Here is an 18248-nt window from a genome sequence, read left to right as displayed (position 1 = left end):
GCCTTCCTACTTTTTAAGAATACAAAGCCATAGGAAAAGATGAAGGATTTGGATCCTTTTATATACAATACTGGAAGATATTTTTATTTGACAATGGCCATACCTATTACTCATTCTTTCTACTCCTGTAGCATAAATTATAGGCATCAGATCCACCTGCAGTATTTTTCTCAAACTGCAACATTGCCTGTGGAGTATGGACATCCCCTTATACAAACCCACAGGAAACCCCTTTAAATATCCATGACTGGATACGACTGCGGGACACACCCCTAATCTACCACTTCCCAGCATGTTTCACCAGCTGAGAAACATACGGACTTGTCTATCTCTAGTATTTGTCATGTTACTGTGAACTTCAAAAGTAATGAAGCAAGGTAAACGGCACCCTTCACTAACCAAAATCCATACAGGCAGTGATAAGAGCACAAGATACAAACCTGGAACACTGCTCCTGTAAGGCAGAAGAGCTAACCACTGCACCATTATGCTGCTCAGAACAAATATATACAACCTACATATTTGTAAAAGAAATAACATTTTATAAAAACTATACATTTAAATGATTTAATTAAAATTTACAACAGGAACAACACACACAATAAAGCACCTAAATTCAAAGAATTTTCCATCTGTTGTCATAATGCCATAATCTGTTGTCATAATCTACTATGTAGCAGAAAAAAAAAACACTTTTATTCCTGACCTTATTAACCAAGATCACCATTACAAGAATACAAATGTTTTAAAATGATACTGCAAACAGATGCCAAACATGTGAATACAACAGCATGTGTGGTTGCACATGAATTTACACAGAATGTATCTTATTGTCTGATTACATAATAACCAAACAAACACTGGCAATCTATTCTGTAATGCTGACATTGTGATGCTAACTAACAGTCCTATGTTTCTGGCTTAAGTATAGTGCTCAGCATGGTTACAGTATATTTCCCAATGCCACTACCACTGGCAGCGCCCATGTCCAGAATGGTAACATATATAAAACATGCTGGGAGTGGCAAACAAATCAAAGTTAACTGATGATTGACATAGTAGAAGGCAACTTGATAACTAAATTGGCAATATAAAAATAAAACTGATGATTTTGCTTTCGTAACTTGGTTTTAGTCTTTTATTTTGAACAAACAGCAGACAAGTCACTATGCTATTTCAATTATGTTTGTAGTGTTACTTTATGCAGATCATTGTCACTAAGTACAATATGATATTTTAAGATTAATAAAATCTGTTTTTCCCCTCCAACTATGCTGGTTATATCTCCTACAGTAAATGTATCTTGCCTTTGGAAAAAGAATAAATGAAGCACTAAACAGAGATAACAATTGTGCTCACCACAATCCCTACAGTTTCAATCAACTTTTCTTCCGTGCATACTGTCAGCCTGCTCAGCATAAGCTTAGTTTGCTCTGGAAAGTGCAAAAGTGGACTTGTGGGCTCTACCATTTCTGGCACTCCATTAGTTAAAAGTGCTATTCTCTTTCAAAGAGGAAGCTAAGCAGCAGTCACAGATGAGAAAATTTCTTGTCTCCGTTACATGACTGTTGAATATCACAGATGAGAAAATTTCTTGTCTCCGTTACATGACTGTTGAATATCGGCTAGCTTCTCATTAGCTTAAAACACCACTGTATTGATGTAACACAGACCAAAGTTAGACCATCAAAGGAAACTTTTATTAAAGCCTGTCTTAATTTGCAAGTTTGTAGTCAGCAACTGAAATATCCAAGTCAAAAAAAGGATAAAAGGATTTATTCATTTGGAAAAGCACTGCTTTTTACTTACCCACTGGAATAGCGGAGGTTGTAACTGAAGTAGCGTGTGAAGAATGAGATGGCATCGTCATTGTGACGATAGTGCTGGTGGTGGCTTGCGTGTGCACAACAGAGCCTGTAACAGAGTGAAGTGAAAAGCAAGGTGACTACAGAACACTGAGCAGAACATGGAGGACCTGCATTAAGAAACCTTTGCTGACAGTGGTTCATTCAACCCACCATAACTACGGTTTCCTATTAAGAGTTCCAAAAAGCTCCAAGTTGAAATCTGAATGTCACTAAAGCACTATTGCATTTCCTCCATCCTACTTGGTAACTCTGTATCTACTGACCTCCAAGTAAAAGATACTAATCATTTATGCAAAACTGATTCCTAACCCAGTTTTAATTTGTGCCCAACATTACTGAATACATATTTTAATGTAACATCTTAGATTCATATTACTTGCCCTCTTATGAATTGAAGTTTACTCACATCACATTTTAAATTTATGTTTGCCCCCTAAACTGATAGGTCCTATCTTTCTTTCTTCACAACTCATATCCTGTAGTCCTAGACATACTCTGGAAGCACTTTTCTAGATATTGTTAAGCACAGTATCATCTTTTAAATTTTAGCGTCACAAGTGTATTACTCAGTTTAAGCAACCTACAGTATCTTGAATTCTCAATCCAATTCTCAATTCTCTTGAAGTCTCAATCCAGACTCTTCCCCTATGCAGCGCCTAGGTGGTGGAACAAGTTACCCACCTCCATCCGTACTGCTGACACCCTTAGTGTATTTAAGAAGCAATTGAAAACTCATCAGTTCTGCAAATATCTAATTGATAGGGAAAAAAAAAAAACCTTTGCTCTGTTATATTTTAAATTGTTTGTTAATTTGTTGTTAGACCAGGTTTGTTTTATTGATTGCATATTTATTAGATACATCTTTTTCACTTGTGACAATCAACTTTTTGTTACCTGTCCTACTACACTTGCTGAACAAAAAGGTCTTAGCCTAATGTTACTCGACTATGTTTACTTCTTTTGAATGTCGCTTTGGATGAAAGCATCCACCAAGCAAATAAATGTAAAATGTAAATGTAAATTGCACTGCAAAGGTTGCTGTATAACCCCAAGTCTCATTAGAGTTTATAATCACATGTCTATCTATGGACAGCAGGATGACTATAGTACACCCTTTGTCATGACTGGTACATCTAATCCAAGGCCACTACCATATCATTTCTAGTTTTAAGTTTAAAACTTTACATTTATTAACATTAAACATTAGATGTCACATTTCTGCACATCTGTAAATTGTGTTCTAGTTTGATGTTATTGATCTGATGAAGTAGTATGCCATTGCAAAGTTCTGCTTTTTGAAAATAAAATTAAAAAGCTACAATATATAAGAACAATTTATATCGCCATGGAAATTACAATTGCTAGTTAACATGCCAGACTTATGCAAGTACTTTCAAAAATCTGAAACTGCCCAAGTTAAGGTTCAAATATTTTTTCCTTAGAACCTGTGTTGTGTGACACACCCTAATAGAAAGTTGGCATCCACTGAATGCATTGCAGCCTTGGCACATGAAATAAACCATAAAAATAAGCGATGTAAAACTTTTTGAATTATAAGGATACATTTGTTTAACAGAAAGATGCAAATTCTCTTTAGTTTAAACAACTGTGCTAGTACGGAGGTGTGTTAACGAAGTATAGCAAAGTTAACTATTGTAGGTATATAAAGAGTTGGGGTGTTTATTTCATTTACCCTTACATATTGTTGGGAAATGTTCAATAAAGACAGGCACTTCAACCCACAAATACATTTGCCCTTTACTCTCAGGTAACAGGCTAATACCAGTTGACAATGCTTTGCATAAACAAATTTTTCCACTATCAGAAGTCTATTATAAAAAAAAGACCTCTTTAGGAGGTGCAGAACTTATAACCAATGCCTCTCTGGTTCTAGCATTGAGTTATTTGATTTCCCAGGTTAGTCATGGGGTATCTGCCCTTTGCTTTTGATATTTAGAGGTCCTAAATATGCCTTCTACTTTGTATTTATTAGATGGTTATGGACACATTAACTGCTAACTGGTCCAGCACAACTTTTCAGGCAGCTCATGTTTATATATTTAAAAAAAACACACCACACCACCAAAAGGCAAAAGTAAAGACATACATTACTTGCACAGGAAGATATCTTTGTCACTCAGCCTACCCAAGTAACTACTTTAAGACTTTTGAACAATTACTATTGAAGTCTCCTCTGGACCAGGCAAGCAGGGTCATTTAGCCATCTTTTTTTATCTATAGGAATCCTAGTGCCACCACAGGAACATGTCTAGCACAGCCTCATTAGTCCACTGGATTGGAACTTTTAAAGTTTAGGAAGGCTTTTTTAATGTTATGAGGAAAGAAGGAACGAGTGAAAGATGCCCACATCAGCAATACCAATGTCCATATCCAATCTAATAATTAAATCTATACAGAGAGGGGTAAGACACAGATATGAGCTATTAAAAGACAAATAGGTGGATATTATGATAAAAGCAATGCAAGGACATGTAAATTTCCAGTACCTGCTGTTGTGGGAGATGGGACACTGTTGGTGGCTAAAATTGGGGCAACTGTAGCAGAGACCAGTGCACTATAGGGAGATTTCTGTTGAGGGATAATAAAAATATATATGACAGTTAGTATGATACAATTGAAATGACAATGCAACTGCTATAAAAATTCTATAAGTCTTTTAAAATAATCTACAAAATGTTATTAGTTTTTTTAGAACCTGACATTTCCATTTTTGCTTATGTTAAAAACTGAAATGACATTAAAAGCAAAAGTGACATTTTTAACCCTGTCAATGCTACTATACAGCTACCATAGAGTACATATAATACTTTGCGAAATTGTGTACTTTAGAAATTTTTTGAATATTATCAACCAATTTCATTTAGGGCCAACAGTGCAGTCAACCAGCTACTTACTGTATAAGCAAATTTAAATGCAAATTCACTAATTTACAAACCTTGCTTATTTACAGACTCACGAAAACTAGGACGTTGAAGCCCTTTCCCTAGACGAGTATGCAACAAAGGTTGCATAAATGCTTTCTAAATCATCCTTGCAGCATAGATCTTATTTCTTTATGCCACAATTGCAAAAGTTTAAGGCCACGTGCAAAACCAACAAGAGGGCCCATTTCTGATTCACTAACTTTAGTCCAACATTTCCACTCCATTGCAATATAAATAACTAAACTGAATTATTATACAATTCTTAATAATACTGAAAACCTCACATACCTCGACTTTGGCCAACGTAACAAAGCTAGATGCTGCCAATTACACCGCATGGCAGAAAGATTTTTTTTTTACCTGTGGCATTGTTGGGAGCTGTGCTTTCTGGGAGCCAATAGCTGAATGTGTAGGCAGGGTAATACGAGTGGCTGCATCCCGGGGTTGTGGCTGCCTTTGCTGAATGCTGATAGGTGCCGGAGGAGGATGGATGGTGAGTGCAGAACGCCTGGAAAGTAAAATTTATATTTGGCTAAAAGCTGTGTATCCTTACCCTACCAGGGTAGAAATGCGGATAGCAAGCAATCTTAACAAAATAAAGACACGTTTCTGGCCCCACTCTTTTGTTCAGTGCTGAAACTGTGTAAAAGAAACTTCGATGATGTGGACACGGGTTGGGGGTTGGGTTCAAAGAGAGACTACACACATGACCAGCACCACTTGCCTCTTGCAATTTTAATCATTTTAAATCAGCAAATTTCAGATCACACAAGGTTTTCTTGTAAAAGTAAAACACTTAAACAAAAAACTCAACAATAAACAAGTTAAATCATCACATTATTGTTAACTACAAGCCAAAGCACTACACATAATGGTAATTTGAGTGGCAGAATTCACTCCTAACGATTGAAAGATAAACAGATATTTTAAAACATTATTTTTAAATCCATATTAAATCCTACTTTTGGTTCTTTACAAGATATGTATAAGCTTTGAAAAATTTTGATTAGTATACAAGGGCCTGCAAAAGTGTATGGGATCATGCACTCTAGTCTGTGGAGTGGATAATGCACACACTAAACACATTACTTTCAAGTACAGTGGAACCTCGAGTCACGAACATCTCGGACCACATACAAATCTGGTTCCGAACAAAAAGTTTGCCAAACTTTTGCATCTGTTCACGACCACAGACTCTGGTGACGAACAAGCCAGTTTCCCTTCCGGTTCGTACGCGCCGATGATTTCCGCACGTGTTCAGTCTCTCCCTGTGCATTCCCTGGGCAGCGAGCGAGAGAGAGAGAGAGAGAGAGAGCGACAGCGCGAGAGACAACGCGAGAGAGGGAGACAGAGCGAGCGAGAGAGAGAGAGAGAGAGGGCTGGCCGCATAAGGCAGAGAGGGCAATTAAAAAATGCACCGGGCTTGTTTTTAAAGAGACTGATTCGAGCATTGTTTAAACCTCGTTGTATTTAATGAAGACTTTTTTCTATTGGATTTTAACCTCCACTTCACTTCTGTTTACAGCGATCGGTTCGTAGCATGCATTGTTGCAATGTTACTTTTCTTGGTTGTTTATTAAATTACGGATTTTTCAAAGGTTCATGTTTTTCCCTGTGCTTAAAACTAGTTAAAAAAAAGTGTTTACAGCGAGCGGTTCGAAAGGCTATAGCGTGAATTCTTGCAATGTTACTTTTCTCTGTTCAAGGTTTTCCCCGTGTTATTCAATGTTTTTACATTTAGTTTACTATTACACTGTGCATTCTATGGTGTAATTAACTATTTTTGTGCTTAAAAATCTTTTAAAAAATATATTTACATACAGTTCGTACAGTCTGGAACGGATTAATTATATTTACATAAAATCCTATGGGGGAAATTACTTCGGGTTATGACCAAATCGGGTTACGATCAGAGTTTTGGAACGAATTACGGTCGTGACCCGAGGTTCCACTGTATTTTAGAAAGTCCAAGAAGAACTAGAGATAAAATAAGAGGAAAGAAAGCAACTCAATTACTACATTTAATGCAGAGAAATAAAAAGCACAATTTCATTGCTTGCTTAACCAAAATGTATTCACAGGGTTGTACAGGATCATAGCGCAGCCTTAATATATTGGGTGATGGAAATCAACACTGGAAGGGACACCAGAATAAGGACACACTTGCACATAGGTTAATAGTCTCTTAGGTTCAATTTAGACTCTAACAGCCAGTATAAGAATCCAAGAATCTGGAGGCACAAGCATGTAGCGCTCACCAATGACTTAACCACCAACTTTTCTTAAAAAGCATGTCCGAGTAAGACAGTAGTAATGTTGCTATCTTGGAAAACTGCAAATTCAGTTTTCTTCAAATATTAGTTCAAGAAATCCTTTAAACATAACCTATCCTAACAATTATCAGTAAATTCTTGGCATAACCTGAATGTGCGATTATGGCTATAGACCGAACACAGAAAAATGCTATTCATAAATAATGAGTAGTGCTCCACCTGGTGGTTTTAACTATATAATAAGGAAAATGCAAGTATAAATCTTTTCTAGGAGGGTTTCCACTTACTTGATTGTGCACTGCCAAAAACAGTGCAGTAAAATATTGAATTTAATACATATATTTTGGCATACACCGAATATTAAACATCTAACAAATTTGAACACAATAAAAAGGCACATTCCTTACCCATGCACTGCATCCACAGCATGAGCTGCTGCTGCTGTGGTTATGACTGGAGACTGGGCTCTTGTCGCCGATACTGTGGCTACAACAGCAGGTGGAACAACAGTAGATGTTGTTACTGTTGGACGAGACTAGAACAAAAATGTAGGCACAGTGAATTAGGACACAAGCACAAACAAGGTATCCAGAAATTTACATGTTTGTATATTTCTTTTAAAATAAACTGGTACATCTATGGTGTTACCTGAATAGGTTGATGGATAATGTGCTGCACTGCTCCTTGACCTGTGCCAGGACTGGGTCCAGAAGCTGGTCGCAAAACTGTGGTCATTTTTGTGCTGGACATCACAGCCGCTGCAGCAGCTCCTTAAAATATAATTATTGATTTCTCAGCCAAATGTAGCACAATTTTTTTTTTCTGTTACCACTTTCAAGAAACAGGTTAATAAAATATCAAAGACGTCATTGTATTGTAACAAATGTTTATATATCATATTTCAACAGATGCCCACCTCTGTGTCCCTGAATTTCTATCTGAATTCTATACCTATGAATATATTCCAATAATACTGAACTGAACCACACATTTTGTGTAGTTCTGCATACATAACATTAAAATAGCTCATCTCATATTTTGAAGGTATTTACATACAATTTTATGGATTTTCAAGTGATTCAACAAAACAGTACAAGTTTTTTAATGTGAACTTTCCCTACTTACAAATAAAAGTTAACAGTGTACACTTCAACTTGTAGACAGCAGTACAAAAATCACACAACACTGGAGCATTGTGGTGTTATCTCGTTATTTAATCAAAACAGGTACACTACAATATTCCATATAGCTGTGATAAGTACTGTATATAATATGGTGTTTGCTCAATGTCCAAACCGCATCACATCCTATTTCACAGAACGAATCGTGGACATTAAGCTGTGTATGCCTGTATTTATATTTTGGTATTTGGTACACTGTATTACAAGAGAGAATCAAAAAGTAAAGGCAACTTACCCTTTATTACTAGTAACTGAGTAAACAAACAGAACAGTTATATCACTTCTCTACATAGTCTCCCTACAGGTCGATACACTTCTTGTATCATTCCACTAACTTCTTCATTCCATAGAAAAAGCATCTTTTCAACTGCTCCCAAATCTAGGTCGGCACTGCTTCCTTAACCTCATCGTACGAAGTTAACCTGCAACTGTGTACAGCCTCTTTAAGTGGCTGTAAGGGGGGTGTGAAAGATATTCATACTGCCACTGTTGAATTGCCTCCACCCTTGCAGCCGCTGCATGGTGATGTGCATTGTCACAGAACAGCAAGACTGATTTCGACACCATCCTGTCCTTTTCCTGCAAATTTCAGGCTCCAGTTTCTCAATAAGCACAGCACAGTACCTTGCACTGGTCACCAATTCTCCATGTTTCTGAAAATGTACCAGAATAGCAAGCACTCTTCATGTGCCAAAAGGTGGTCATCATGATCTTATTTACTTAATAAGATGGATACATCACTATGATCCAGGAAACAAGAGATAAATCATGCAGTGGAAATACCCATGTCTCATCTCCTGTGACAATCCACTCGAAAACACTCTTGGTCATAATGTTTCAAGAACTGGGTCGCAACCACCCCATCCGATTGCTTGTGCAGATCAGTAAGTTGTTTGGGTACTAATCTTGTACAAACTTTATGGTGCTCAAGTCATCATGCACTATGTATGGCATGCAGAGATTCATAGCTGATAGCCAAATGTGCAACAACAGCAGGCATTTTCCTTGTTGATATGGGACTGTGTGCACAATGTTGATGGTGGACCAGACAGGGCTTCATAGGTGCACTTGTTCTTTGATTTAAACCTTTGTACCCATTCATTAACTTTTTGTTGAGTCATGCCGTTTTCACTTCTGTACTGACCCAACATCCTTCAGTGAATTTCAGCACATTTCACTCCATCTGCCCAAAGAAATCTCACTGTATTGTGTTGTTCAACAATGGTGTGATCCTGCGACAGAGCATCCATGTTCATTTGACCTTGTGTTCAGCTAGACTAATGGCAGAATGCAGTGCATGTATGAACTACCCATAAGCCATTGTGCATGTGCTTTATTGCATCAGCTTCTATCCATTGCAGTTACTGCAAAATCTTCAAATTGCCTTTACGTTTTGACTTACCCTTGTATATATTTGCTACATTGTTGGAGTTATTGAAAAATCTTGAAATTGTTCTACTAAATTGCGTAAATATCTATAATTCCATATATATTTCTCTCTATTTTATAAATAAAAAAAGCTGAAACTATAAACCTGCAGCTTGGAATACAAGACTACAGAATACAAACTGGAACCCTACAAATACAGTATGTCCAAAGCATTTTCCTCATTGGATCTGTTATTTACAATAAAGTAATTCAGCATCTTGTGATAACAATAACTTATGCTTCAACACTTTTAAAGGCAATATAGTACCAAAAAAAAAAGGTCTTTTCAGCTTCCCTTACACTGCATTACATTTATTAGAAGGATTTAAATGAATAATATAAATTATTTCTCAGTTTGGTGTCTATGTCCCCACTTAATGAGACAGCTTTAACAAATACTTAATGTTTCTTTTTCATTCAAATTGTTAACCTATATGCAACATTAAAAGAAGAAAGAGAGGAGGGGAAAAAAACAGATTGTTCCTTAGCAGTAACACATGCAAAGCACAAATAATTTTACTGTACTTATACAGGAGATGCAATATGCAGTGAGAATTATGTAATAGTGCATAACTCAGCATTAGAAATAAAATTTCACCTCTTGGTAAATGTGAGGTAAAGGTGTGAGGTGATGATGGAGAGGGTGCAATGTGTAAGGGTGCTGTAGGGGTGCTGTTCCGAATGATGGACATCTGCAAGTTGGCTGCCATCAAGTGCTGCAAGTTGCTTGGGTGCCCCTGAGGAAATATTTATAAAAAAAAAAAAAACAAATTACATTTACTTTCTATTTATACAACATATTATTCTCCCGAGTTATCCAATGAAGAGTTACAACAGAGGTACACAATGTATTCAACAAACTCTAAATTAATAACTGCTTGGGAAGTTGGCAGTTTCATATTTAGAAACTCATCTATTTAAAAACAAAATAAAAAAATCAGGAATAAAACAACAAGGAATATAGCCAATGCACTACAATATTAACTTCACCTGTTGGCCACTAATAGCTGCTACAGGAATCGCAGAAGCTTGAGGTATGCTGCTTTCCATGCTGACAGCAACATGACTTGGGACTTTTGGTGGCACAGCCAGATGTCCTTGACTTGAAGTTGGTGCTGGAGCAATGGGTCGACTGGGTATGGTAGACTTCAAGGTTGGCTGAAATATACAGGCAAAAGCTCTTTATTTCTAAAGCACATTACAAAATTGTACTCTTATACAAGACATTGTATAAATGTTTCATTTGACATGGTATTGGAACCTATGGAAAGCAAACATTTACCAGAACAGCAAAGATAAACATTCAATATGCCCAGCTATTTTTTCCATCTTCATTTAGTATTCAAAGTGGGTGCTATCAACAAATGATCAAAAACACAAATTACAATATTAAAATAATATACTATTATTATCATATCGTTATTAAGTATCAATAGATGGAGATAACAAAACGTTAACCCTAAACAGCTGAATTCATGTAAGCAACTATAAGCAATGTCAATATGGACTGGTTCATAATCATTATGTTGTTGAGATAGATCTGAACAGGAGTTTATCTGATGAAAAGTATAATGAACTAGCTACCTGCTCAAGAAATAGGATTCTGGTGTCCAAATTTGCGACTGTTACTTCAGGGGAGTCAATTAGAAATGGTAAGTGAATTCTAAATGTACCATTGACAAAGTTTCACAAAAATAGTACCCTGGCTTGACATTTTTTTCTTAAGTTTCCATGATTTTACTGAGGGTTAATCCCCTCTGTACAGGTTGTTTCTCTACAATAAACAGTATATCGTAATAAGTATTAATTAATTGAGATACAGCAATCTTGTGTAAGCCTATACCATTCTGACACATGCTAGTGGTAATGCCTTACTTACTGACTGATAAAAATAGTTACATATTGGAAAAATTTTAAATCCGTGTTTGTGTGGGGGGACTTAAAAATCTACAGCAACCCAAATCTATTCATGAAGTATAGACAGCTGCATTTGTACCACATGTCTGCGCAGAGCATAAGAAGTTTCAACAGGTGAAACAATGCATCTGAAACAAACTTGTTGTGTTAGTACATGTTCAGGTTAGTCTCAATAATCAATGAACTGCTTTTACCTAGAAAGTTTCCATAACATTTAAATAATCTACCATCTATTTGATAAATCATTTTTAACACAGTAATTTTAAAAATAAGTAAAAATTGCATTCCATCATCCTAAAAAAAGTTGCTTTCATGAGGGCAGTGCTATGCTTAAAAACATTAAGACTACAATATCAAATAGTACTTCTGAGTAAAAATACTCAAGACTATTCCAGAATAGTAAGAACCGAGAATGCCGGCATTCTTGATTCTATATATTCTGCAATAGACTTGAAAAAAAGAAAAACAAAATCTGACAATAAATGTATTAAAATGTGCATTTAACACCATTTTTCCTTTTTCTCTCCCCCTCTACTTCAAAATCACACTGGACCTGAAATGTTAAAAGAAAATGTCATTTATTTCATTCATATTCTAAAGAAAACTATGTCAGTGACAGTAGACATGTATTCCACATATTCATTTCTCCTTTTTGTATTTGTTATACTGGAAATGATCATTTCAACACTAGTACATTTTTAGGTAAGAATGACACAACCTAATTAAGCGGTCTTACTCTTAAAACTTAATCATAATTAAGAAAAGAAATAGTAATAACTATTACTGTATTATTATTATACAGTAGGTTTCAAAAGAGTCAGGTATTAATACATGTCTGAAACAATAAAGAATGCCTCATTCAATCTTTTTCAAGAAAGAAAGAAATAAACACGGTGGTGAGGTGCTCATGCAGAGATAGCAACTCAGAAAAAGCAAAAGGTGCTTTAATGGGTGAAATAAATCAAGAAAATCTATAAAACACAACCCAAGTACAAACATATTTTTAAATGATTATTTGATTTAATGAAGGAAAAACATTCATCAACACCTACACTGATCAGCCACCACATTAAAACCACCTTCCTAATATTGTGTAAGTCCCCCTTGTGCCACCAAAACAGCTTCAGCCCATTGAGGAATGGACTCCACAAGACATCTGAAGCTGTCCTGTGGTATCACCCAGTTTCTGACCCTGCTCAAATATGCATATGTAATAAATCTTAAAATTAATTACATCACACAGCACAAAAAAAGAAAAAGGAAAAAAGACATAAAACAGAAGATGAGCAAGCAGAGATGGACACGCAAGGGTCTTCAAAGTAAATGTCTTTCAAGTCCTCTGATAGCGATTCATTCTGAGAGAGTAAGAGGAGAGTTTTTTTTGGGAGTTTCACACTTGGAGTAGATCTGTAGCCCTACAACTGCAAACCTACTACCCATAAGAACCACCACTGCTGAAAGATGAACATCACCCTGTGTGCTAAATGTTCCAATAAGGAACATTTCCTGCATATTTTCTGCCCAATACAAGAGTACAGGGAAAAAAATTGTTTAGGACAGCTTTTCATCTACAAGGAGAAAAGAATAATATCAAGCGATAAACAAGAAATGTTTCTTTTTGTCAAAAATACCCTGGAAGTAACTTAAGTTCAACTGACATCACTCAGTTGTTTAATTTAGAATATGCAGAGGAATTTTACATGTTGCGTTTACATGACCTTTGCTATACAGGATGTCTATGTATTTATCTTGATTTTAGTGAGCATTTGATAAGGTCCCACATACGAGGTGGGGCATCAAACTAAAAGACGTGGAAGTTCACGGTGTAGTGTGTACATGAGTGCAGAAGTTGACTAAAACACAGGAAGCAGAGGGTTAAGGTAGAAGAGAACCTTATCAGAACTGGGTGATGTTGAGGGTGGTTTACCTCGGGGGTCTCAATACCTCCATCCAGAATCCAGACACTCATCAGAGACTATAGGAGGTGTCTAGAAGCTGTTAGATTTGCAAAAGGAGGCTCAACTAAGTATTGATGTCATATCTCTGTTGGGGTGCCCAAATTTATGCACCTGTCTAATTTTGTTATGATGCATATTGCATATTTTCTGTTAATCCAATAAACTTAATGTCACTGCTGAAATACTACTGTTTCCATAAGGCATGTCATATATTAAAAGGAAGTTGCTACTTTGAAAGCTCAGACAATGATAAACAAAAATCCAAAGAATTAAGAGGGGATCCCAAACTTTTTCATATGACTGTACATGTTATTTTAGAAACTGGCTTTCTGTGAATAACTGGGTTATTAAACTGCATGTAAACGCATTTTGTGAGCCAATTTAAAAAATAACACATATTTGAATCATAGCATGCAGTATACTAGTAATGTAATTTTTTAAATACCTTACATCATGTGGCTTAAATTGATTTCATAGAGAGCTATTTCCAACTCAAATAATGCAAAGATTTCAGTGCTGCTATAGAGATGTGGGAGGTCTGTGACTAATTATAGTTCAAATTTCTCAAACATAAAAGTCATACACGAAGGAGATTGAAAATCTGTGCTGAAGACTCTCCGATGTTGTCTTTAACTGGTTGCGTTAGTGAATTAAAGAAGTGGATGGATGAGAACTACTTGTATTTAAACACTGATAAAACAGAGATGTTACTTATTGGAGGGAATGATGCTGATTGTAACAATATTTTGTCATCATTTAACTCAGTTACTGAATCGGTCCACAATCTCAGAGTTATCTTTGACTCTAGCATATCATTTAAAGTGCACATTACAAAATTGTCTAAAGCAGGTTTCTTCTATCTTAAAAACTTTGGGAAACCAAGGTGTTTTCTAAATAAGCGGGATTCTCAAAAATTAAATAATGCATTTCTTTCTAGTAGGATTGACTACTGCAATGCGGTGTTCATGGAATGTTCAAACTGTTCTTTATACAGCTTCCAGTTAATGCTGCTGCAAAAATTATTACAAGAACAAGAAAATATGAACAAATAACTCCAGTTCTTAAATCCTTACACTGGCTCCTGGTTAAGTTTAGGGCAGATTTCAAAATCCTCCTTTTAACATATAAAGCATTAAATGGCCAAGGTCCAGCTTACTTGTCTGTAATTATCATGACTTAAACACCTGAGCACACATTAAGATCTCAAGATGTCGGTCTGCTTATGATTCCAAGGATTAATAAAATAACAGTGGGAGGTCGATCTTTTAGTTACAGGGCCCCTAAACTGTGGAATGGTCTGCCTGCTACTATTAGAGATGCCCCTTCGGTCTTAGCTTTTAAATCCCGGCTGAAGACTCACTACTTCAGTTTAGCATATTCTGACGAGAGCTGCTGATTAACTGTACATACTGCATCTCTGTTGTTAGTCATTAGCACTAAAACATAAGTAACATGATAGTTGGAATTGGATTCTAACCTTCAACTATTCTGTTTCTCTTCTCGGTACTCAAATGAGGCACTTGGTGCCATGGCCCACCTGCCAAGTTGTTTTGCCTGCCTAAGGTAAAGGCATCCCTGATGGAGGATCGCAGGAATTGTGGGAAAGAGGGGTCCTTTCATCGGATTGGCTGGCCCAGCAGTGTTTCAGCCGTGGAATGGCCAAATGGGAGAGGCAGCTTGATGGATGAGGTCTCCAGGACTCTAAACATATCCAAATCTTATTATGTGATATCATCTACTGTTAAATTTTGCTCCGTACTTCTAAAAATTTTTATTTTTATACTGTATTGAGGATTTGTTCTGTTCTGTGTATTGTATTGTATTGACCCCCTTCTTTTGACACCCACTGCACGCCCAAACTACCTGGAAAGGGGTCTCTCTTTGAACTGCCTTTCCCAAGGTTTCTTCCAATTTTACACTACAAGGTTTTTTTTTTTTGGGAGTTTTTCCTTGTCTTCATCGAGAGTCAAGGCTGGGGGGCTGTCAAGAGGCAGGGCCTGTTAAAGCCCATTGCGGCACTTCCGGTGTGATTTTGGGCTATACAAAAAATAAATTGTATTGTATTGTATTGTATTGTATTGTCTGTGCTGGAACCACTGCTATTTTTAATACAATAAATGATCTGGACAGGTCAAAATAAAATTAACAGATTATGCCAAGATATGTGGATTAGCAGATAATCTAGAATCCATTAATTTATTACTTGGACAGCATAAAGATTTGGGCAGACTTGTGGCTGATGAAATTTAATGAAAGCAAATGTAAAGGATTACATATAGGATAGTACACAGAACGAGAAGGATTTAGGAATGATAGTGGACTCCCCACTATTAATTTCCAGTGTTCAGAAGCCATTAACATGGCTAATAGAAGGTTAAGTAATACAACACAACGTGTACAGTACAAATCAAGGGACGTTACACCTAAGCTTTATAATACATTAGTGAGGCTACACATGGAATACTACATACAACTTTGTTCTCCACTGTACAAAAAAACAAAATAGACACAGCTGTGCTAAAAACAGTCCTGAGAAGAGTGACTAGGCTGATTTCATGACTGCAGGGGGTAAGTTATGAAGAAAGGTTAAAGGATTTGAACCTTTTCAGTTTAAGCAAAAGGAGATTAAGAGGTGACACAATTGAAGTGTTTAAAAATATGAATGTAATTAGTGCAGTGGATAGAGCCTGTTGCTTTAAAACAAGTTCAACAAGAACATGGAGATACAATTGGAAAATTGTTATGGGAAATTTATTAACAAACATTATGAGGTTTTTCTTGAGAATGAGAACCATAGACAAATAGAATAAGTTACCAAATAGTGTGGTAGACATAGTTTGCCACAAACTGTAAGGAAGCCCTTGAAGTCAGTGGCTTTCTGCTTTTAAAATGTCAGAATGCAGTCAATAGTAGGAAACAGTTTTCATTTTTGGCCTCAAGGATGGCTTACTGAAGCCAACACTGGTAGTTTAGGCTTGTTTAAGCAGTTGAGCACAGTAATACATCAAAACAAGATTATAAAACAGATTGCAGGACAGAATCATATTCAATTCACTTTAAGTAAATGAAGCATTTATTCCATAGCAACTTGCTGTTTTGAAAATAACAATCTTGAACATGGTGCAAGAAGACCAAAATCTGAAAAGACTGAGAGCAAGAGAATGGATGAGTAAGGAAGAAGTGATTTCCTGATTAATCTTTGAAGGATCTGTGAACAACATTAAAATAACTGCTCAACTGGTGGTATTCAATATACAGAGTACTGACATTGTTTATTTTTTCCTCCCCTTGACAAGTAATAACATTTCAGACAGATTGAAATGCTGTCAAGTAGCAGATATAACAGACAAATTAAAACAAATTTAGTTTAGATATTGAAAGTTTAAAATTTTCTTTAATGTTGGGGTTTCATTATTAAACTGACATATTATTGCATATCATCTTAATTACTCCAAATATAGGCTATTAAAAATTGCAACTATATTTTCAGTTTTGTTAACCAAAAGCTGAAGCTTCACTGCTAACCACTTTTAAAAGTTAGTGTTGGGCCCAGCAAAAACAGCATACAAATGACTTATTAATTAAATGGGTTTAATCTTTGAAAAGTTTACAAGTTGCCAGCTGGTCATAGATATGTATATTTCTCTATTATTAAATATTTACAATTTTTATATTAAATTTATTTTTGAAAAAAAATCAACACACATGCAGGTGGTTTTCTATATTTTTGTATGTACACAGTGTTTTTGCGTACTTGCAATGCAGCATTTGTCTATAGTGATATCTGTAAAGGTGAATAAGCCTGTGGCACTTTAACTGAAAAGACACTATACAAACAATATAAACTGGATATAAGTAATTCTATATTTAATCTATAAATGTAAAACTACAGGTCCTTTCAGACTAACGGACTAGAAATTCTTGGCTATATGTGGAGAACTCAATGGAAAACAGTTTTCACAAATGACTCAATCCCATGGGCACAGGGGCAAGAAAATCCAATCTTACTAAGATTCTTAAATCATGAAAATAAATAAAAATCCGAGAAAACTATGTTGTTTCACATTTTATAGCAGGGTGATCCCACAGCAGGAAGTGGCAGAGTGGTTTGTAGAAAAAATCTAAGATACACAGAATATTAATTATCAGCACCCCAAAAGTGATATTTACAATGAAACTCTCTTACCCTAGAAGATACCGCACCACATTATTCCCGGATGGGGGGGGGGGGGGATTGAGTGTTTGAGATTTTCACACTGTTCAGCCTACACTACTGTCTCATGTATTAAGATTATGAAATTATTGTTAATATTATCAGACAATATTTTATTGTCTGTAAGCACAATACTGTAATATAGTAATACAAAGCGAATAGCACCTACTATGATTACCAGGTTTATCTGTCTATCCACATGAAATAACTCAGCTCTCTGTGGACTAATTTAGTCGAAATTTGGCACTTACATTCAATGAAATCAGTCAGTAAAATCTGATTATAATGATCAAGTATTTCTCTGACAATATAATTTGTTGTAAAGCTCCGGAAATGTCTTCCATCATGGTCTAAAGCAGCCAACAATTTTACCATGCAAGTTAAACAGATTTTAATTGTTCAGGTACAGTCATGTGAAAAAGTAAGTACATCAAATTGGAAATTGTTGACTTTTTCAACATATTT

At 35.9% G+C, this 18248-nt stretch overlaps 1 protein-coding gene across 3 annotated transcripts in view; it reads right to left on the bottom strand.

The window, feature by feature from the left end:
- Positions 1-18248, bottom strand: part of sap130a (Sin3A-associated protein a) — a 102842-nt gene that overhangs the window by 49781 nt on the left and 34813 nt on the right. For all 3 annotated transcript variants that reach the window (XM_028794804.2, XM_028794803.2, XM_051923587.1), the window contains exons 4-10: positions 10686-10853; positions 10294-10432; positions 7735-7856; positions 7494-7621; positions 5174-5321; positions 4376-4457; positions 1810-1914 (exon numbers count right to left, since the gene is read on the bottom strand). In XM_028794804.2, coding sequence (XP_028650637.1) covers positions 1810-1914; positions 4376-4457; positions 5174-5321; positions 7494-7621; positions 7735-7856; positions 10294-10432; positions 10686-10853 — 892 coding nt within the window. The remainder of the gene's footprint in view (positions 1-1809; positions 1915-4375; positions 4458-5173; positions 5322-7493; positions 7622-7734; positions 7857-10293; positions 10433-10685; positions 10854-18248) is intronic.

The sequence above is a fragment of the Erpetoichthys calabaricus genome, chromosome 2, assembly GCF_900747795.2.
Source record: "Erpetoichthys calabaricus chromosome 2, fErpCal1.3, whole genome shotgun sequence".
NCBI classification, from domain to species: Eukaryota; Metazoa; Chordata; class Cladistia; order Polypteriformes; family Polypteridae; genus Erpetoichthys; species Erpetoichthys calabaricus.
Note: the sequence above shows the minus strand (reverse complement) of the source record. Positions and strands in the feature narration are given on the sequence as shown.